Source organism: Cavia porcellus, unplaced genomic scaffold (assembly GCF_034190915.1).
Source record: "Cavia porcellus strain 051 isolate PalLab524CR breed Dunkin Hartley unplaced genomic scaffold, mCavPor4.1 scaffold_18, whole genome shotgun sequence".
NCBI classification, from domain to species: domain Eukaryota; kingdom Metazoa; phylum Chordata; class Mammalia; order Rodentia; family Caviidae; genus Cavia; species Cavia porcellus.
This window is the reverse complement of record NW_026947501.1, coordinates 39,820,963-39,827,756: the sequence shown is the minus strand read 5'-3', so window position 1 is coordinate 39,827,756 and position 6,794 is coordinate 39,820,963. Positions and strand designations below refer to the sequence as shown.

The window sequence follows — 6,794 nt, the reverse complement described above, 5'->3', positions numbered from 1 at the left end:
TCAAAAATACATCTAAAGGAGCTGACGTTACACAGTGACACTCTGAACTGCAATCCTTGTGAAATAATAAAAAAGAGCACAGAAAGCACACAAAGGAGGGAACTAACAAAAGAGAGTGGGAGGACAAGTGAAGAAAGAAAGCAGGAGGAAGAGGCAGGAGAGGAGACAGAAGAGAAGAGGAAACACAATAGGAAGGGACCAATTTGGGACCCATTTTCTGTTATGTGTCACCAAACCTGCCTGAGCTGCTGTCACTTTCATCCAGAAAGTCCTGAAGAGCACAGCAAACAGGATCTCCCGTCCCCGCCCTGGGCATGGGCCACGCAGCAGAATCCTGGGCCAGAACTCACTCTGTGCAGACTCCTGGGCCCTAAACTAAGCAGGCTCACAAGGACTCTCTGTGAGTGAAGTGAACAGCAAAGGGCAGTAGAAATGACCCTTCCCACAGCTGTTGTGAAGTGATGAGGGCTCTAAGTAAGAAATTAAAAAATAAAATACAAAATTTCCTTGAAAGTAATGAGTGCAGACCAATACGGCTGAATATCTGTATTTCAACAATGTCTGCTTCTGAAGGATTGGGAATTTTGAACCTTGAAAGTGGTGGATGAGGTGCCCAAATGCAATATCTTGAGGAGGACAGAGCCATGCAGATTCCTCAAGAATGGTCACAGCTGCTATGTAAAGACCCATAGATCACAGTCAGCCATGCTAGGTGCTAGAACTCAAAGAGACATCTAAGTGTCACTGAAAATATCAGACAGCAAAGGGCTCTTCCCATACTTCTGACTTGGAACTTATGAGAGGATAGTGAGGAAATAAATTATAAACCTGATATTCTCTAAACAGTAAAGGAAACTAATGGAAAAATAAAGCATTAATGAGCTGTATAAACCTGACATCCCAATACATTTTATACACACTGTAAAATCACTCAAATCACGCTCATAATCAAGCCAAAAACATTCAGAACTCAATGTGTGGTTTATTAATTGATTTAATCAGTGTAACATTAGCTTTAATTTTGCTTTCAGAAGATTATTGCTATAATTATATTCTTAATTATTAAATATTAAAATAAATTCTTAAAATCTGATATGTCTCACCTACGATGCTGGTTCTCTTCCATACAACACCTCCAAACTGCATGTGAGTATTAAAGCTTGCTTATTTCCAAGGACAAGAATACAAAAGCTGACGCAATGCGTGTACAAGTCTGATGCTAACAATTCGTGTCCTCCTTCCCATGTGTATTAAGCTTTAGAACTTTGTCATGTGACTGCTCCAATGAGCTGAAGTTTATTTTCTTTCATTTCATTTACTACTGACCCTGGTGAGACAGATGAGGAATAGGGGCTTAATAGTCCAGACAGGTCAAAAATGAATATTTCAACTACTTAGACTCTTTGGAAAGAGCCCGCACTTTCAGAAGGCAAAGCCACCCAAGACGGTGAATGACAGTCAACCAAACACAGTGAGGCTGAGGCAGGAGGATGGACAGGTGGAGCTGAAACTGGGCAGCTGAACAACACAGTGAGACCAGTCACACAATCAGAGAAATACAAAGGATGGGAGATGTAGATCAGTGTGAATCTCCTAGGTTTAAGCCCCAACACACACACACACACACACACACACACACACACAGAGAGAGAGAGAGAGAGAGAGAGAGAGAGAGAGAGACAGACAGACAGACAGACATAGAGAGACAGAGAGAGAAGCACATTCCCAGGGTGTCTTATTACAATAAAAGAGACATTGTAGCAACCTTATTTACTAAGATTACCCCAAACATTCTTTCCCAAATGTGTGAGAGGCACACTGCAGCTTTGGGCTATCATAAAAAATAACACTTATTGACTAAGGACAGCATGGCTTTATTCTCTCCCATCTCAGATAAACTCCAGGACCACGGCAGCCATTGGTTCAAATTACCCTGAGGCATTAAAAACCCTGGATTCAATGGTGACATTCTGATATAGAGAATATCTCTTAAAATGATGGACCATGGCTCTTCAACATCATTTAAAAGAAAGAGTAGCTAAGAAAAGGTTGCATTATGATCATTCAGAAAAAAGAAGTATCAATTATTTCTCTTATTTTCTATAAAACTAAGAGAAATCTTTGCCTAAAACATAACTGATGTGTTTGTCTACGTGTGTGTGTGTGTGTGTGTGTGTGTGTGTGCAAAACAACAAGCTTGAACAGATATTTACAAATTTAAAAATCTAGTCACAAGGAATTTCACATCCACTGTATAAGGCATATTTTTTTATCTCTTGCACTTAACAGAGTTACTGGTCTCCAACTTGAAGACAAATATTATTCTCTATATCACATTCTTTTGATTTTAGTGCTCCTATGTCATTTAATTTCTAGGTCAAGGAAAAGATTATTTGTAATTCTTACTTCTAAGATGAAGACTGTTCCACTGGTTACAACAAAGGGCTTCTCAGCGCTGTTAGGCCCTATTAATGCTAGAAAATGCTAAAACTGAGTCCTTGTGAAGGGAGAATTACTTCTTCCTCTTCCAGGAGACTAGGAGGCATGAGACTTGCCCTCCCAGAGACTGATCTGCACACACCCTGTATCCTGGGTACTGCAGTCCTGTCTGGAATGGGCACAGCTCTAAGCGCTGCAGAATACTGCGGAATCAGATTTTCCCAGGGATCCTGGTACCCACTGCTGCACACAGCATGGACTGTAGCTCTGTTGTTTTCCCCAAATGCAGAGGGTGTTTTGTACCACTGTGCCCACATGAGAAGCCTCCCTCCATGCTCTGCACTCTTTCTGCACCACGGCACCCACCAGGGAATTTGCATTTTGTCCCCAGGGAGGACCTTCCCAAGCAAGCCTCAGATAAAAGCTGGCTCTAAGGTGGCCTTGCCTGATCAGGACTCTTCAGTTCAGCTTCTCAGAATGAGGCTCCCTCTTCAGCCCCTGGGGCTGCTATTGCTCTGGATCACTGGTAAGGACACAGGGAGATGAGGTGGGTTGTGGGATGAGAGGGTGACTTTCGGAGTCTGACAACACATGATCAGTTCTGTCCATACACGAGATGTGCAGTGCTGAGTTGAAGCGTGGGTGTGTGAGGTTAGATCGGTAAGTGAAGAAAATTCCTTAGGTATGCAAGAACTGCCCTCTGATAAAGATTGCCACAAAGATAGAGGGATCCTGAAATGAATTCTAGAGGGGTTCTTGTAATTAGAAACCTTGGAGGCAAGCTCAAATTTAAAAATCTTTCAAATCTATCAAAATGGCTCGTAATGTTCATTCCTGATATTTCACTTCTCCTCCATCATTTTAGGATCCACAGCAGATGTTTTGATGACCCAGTCCCCACTCTCTCTAATCATTGCCCCTGGAGAGCCAGCCTCCATGTCCTGCAGGTCCAGTCAGAGCCTCCTGCATAGTGATGGAAAAATCTATTTGAGTTGGATGGTGCATAAGCCAGAACAGGCTCCACAAGGAATAATATATCAGGTCTCCAAACGTGAATCTTGGACCCCAGAGAGGTTCAGTGGCAGTGGGACAGGGACAGATTTCACATTCAACATCAGCACGGTGGAGGCTGAGGACACTGGAGTTTATTACTGTCAGCAAGGCATACATACTCGTCCCACAGTGCTACAGCCCCAAACACAAACCTCCTTGCCTGGGGAGGCCCAGCTGCCCTCCTGCACTGCTGTCTGGGGAGCAGCACAGCACAGCCTGCTCTGTGTGACAGAAAGAGGCTGAATAATCAGAACAACAAGTTGCAGCTGAGGCCTCTGCCCGGAAGAGTGAGGAAAAGAGCAGAGCACCAAGGACTTGAGTCATGGAAGAGAGAAAAGAAAACTCTCCCTCTGAGGTCTTCTTCCTGCCCTTTACCCAGCAGACGCTATAGGAAAGGGAGGCAGCGTGGTGAATGTATTTTAAAGGCAACACTAATAAACTGCCTTGTCTCTTTGGATCTGTTGTGTGAGGGCACCTGTTCCACTGGTTTCAATCTGAGGAATTGGAGAATTTCTCACCATTTGTTGTGAAACCAGGAGAGTTCAAGGGAAGCAGCAATGAGCAGCAGGGGGACTGAGGACTTGGAAGGGAGCAAATTAGAATTGTGAGGAGTCCCCAGCCATCCCGCTGGTGATGTCCTAACCCAGAGGCACAGGAGGGATTTGGGGATCAGGGAACTGCACTGAACTACGAGGAGCAAACCCAAAGGATTCGGTGATCGAAACAGATGAAAACTGACTGGCACCTGGAAGGTAACACAGTGTGGAAAGCAAAGATATGAAGAGAAATCCATGGGGAGGCCAAGAAGGGCTGGCTATCATTAAAAAAGGAAAAGAAAAAAGGAACTGAGAGAAATTCATGCCCCAGAGCCACAATAATATTAATAGCGCGATTTTTCAGTTTTCAAATGGAAACTTTACCTACGAAGGGCATTTCCCTTGGGGATCTTTGCTATAAAACCAGCCAAATAATTTCACTTGTGGGATCACAGCCCCTAGAGGAGGAAGAAACTGAAGGCTTCGCCTTACGGAAGTGTGCATGTGCTGCCCTCTTCTGGGAAGCTTCATGCACTGCAAGTGTCCAGCAACTTGGTTCAACCTCTTTCAAACTATTTACTGCAATGTTTTGCTTACAATATTGTGACCCATATCAGTACCAGCAGAACTGTCACAGGTATCTCAAGAAGCTCCAGGCATTTAATGTTTACCTTATTTCCATTGTATATTGAAAATGGGCTCACACAGAACACTCGTGAAACATCATTTCCATCATCCTCCTAAGTTGATCCCCTTCTCTTGCAGTCATTAAAATTAACCCTCGCACACAGCTCTGCCCAGCAAGTGCAGTATGCATAACACACAAACCATTCTCCATGCTACAGAAGTTAAGTGTGTTAAGCTCTAATGATCCTGCAGTACACACTTACAATGCTGCTATCAACCCAGCCACCGATCACAACTGGTGGCAGAAACACAACCAAAATAGGGTTAGCAAAATCATACTGCCACCATCCTTAGGGCATTAATTGTGCACAAGGCAGATCTTGTGTTCACCTACAATTCTGATTTTTTCCTACAAGGTGGTCTTTGCACAACTTTGGATGCATTAAAGTTAATCATACAAGTGACAGAGATGTGGGCACTTTCTTCAGGTTTGCTCCCAAGGCAAATGCCTCCCGGGCCTCACCTTAGTCTGTCCCAGGTACCAGGAGCTCCAAGGACATGGAGCATTTTATTCACACGAACCTGGCATCTTCACTGTGGAGAGCAGGCCGGCCAACCCTGTGCAGCCATAGCACACACTGGAAAGGGATAAACACAGAGACAGAAAGACACATGAGGGAAGGATGGGCTGGGAGAGCACATGTGAAAGAAGCACTAAGTGAGGGAGAAAGGGGTGGGGCGGGAAGGGCAGGGAGGAAGAAGGAGAAGAAACAGAAGATTAAAACTACTGAGAAACAACTTTCAATCAAAGAGTCTGTTCAGAAAAATGAGACGTTAGAAGGAAATGTGAGGTGTGTGAGACATCAGGGAGCCCCAGCAGTGGTTCCACATTAAGGGAAATGCTAATGCATGTTCTGCAGGCACAGGGAAAATGAGGGCCAAAACTTCTAAGGCACATGGAGCAAGGCTGCAGCCAGGAGAGATACACATAATGTTCTCATTATTTCAATCTCTTCAATAGTTTATTGATTATGCAGTCATGGGGTTTATAACATGAAATTGAAATGAGTGACAGTGGCATAGTGGAAACACGCCATCACCTGCCGTCACTCTCAGGGTAATGGTATAGTGGACAACTAGGAAGGAGGCTCCAGTTGCAGCCACCCACCAAGAGGCCACACAGTGGGAACCACAGATGGCGACCTAAGGACCAACTATGATGTAATTCCAAAGCAACAGAAAACTCACAACAGCATCAGCAGAGAACTGATTTACTTGCTTTTCCCTGCGGTTCTCTCTGGTGGCAGCTGTGTTTGCTGCTGTTGCTGTAGCTGTTGCTCATTGGTCACCTCTGTGTAAATCTGGTTCCTGGAAACTGCATCTGAGCAACAAAGATTATTAAGAACTTGGTGCATTGCTAGATTCTATGCTCAGGAACTCTCCCATGCTATTTTATTACTCCTCACAGCACATGCCAGACATGCTATAATTTCCAGGTGAGAAATCGATGCATGGGAAAAATTACCTAATTTACCTAACATCACATATAATTCACCAAATGCAAATTCAAGCTTCTATTCTTCTCTAGGAGCTGATTGCCTCCCCCCACCATCACATAGCTCCCACACCTGGGAAGAAATGTGCAGGCCCAATGTCTTCACCATCCAGCTGACAGGCTGGGTAAGTTTCCAGCTGCAGATGGAGCAGGAGCCTGTGGGTTGTAGGACCACGACCCCAGTCTGCTCTGAAAGCATCAGGGTGGGTGTGAGCAGTGAGCCCGAGCCCAAACTGTGACAGTGTGAAATCATCAAAGCCACCCCTGTGTCCATTAAATCTATTGTCCAACTGACACACAGTGCATTTGTGATCTTTGCACTCAGATGTGTGTCCATGCATGGCCACCATTTGTACTGTAAAGTGTCACAAGCATTTCTGCATTTTCCATAGAAACATTCTTTTAAGTGTTCACTGACTTCCTTAAACATGGTTCCTAACCCTAACCTCCTGAGGTAGAAATTACTTTAACTTTTGTGTTAGGAAAGCCTTCAGCCACAGTGAGAACTGCAATTTTCCCTACATGAGAATTGTGCTACCTAACATATGCTTTTACTTACGTTAGATGCACAATGGTCAGAGATA

General features: G+C 44.2%; 1 gene segment (V, D, J or C); it reads left to right on the top strand.

Annotated features, from left to right (window-relative positions):
* Positions 1-2,860: 2,860 nt before the first annotated feature.
* Positions 2,861-3,793, top strand: LOC134471322 (immunoglobulin kappa variable 2-29-like). The segment is given in 2 exon segments: positions 2,861-2,965; positions 3,305-3,793. Coding segments are annotated over 2 exon segments (480 nt in total).
* The last annotated feature ends 3,001 nt before the right edge of the window (positions 3,794-6,794 follow it).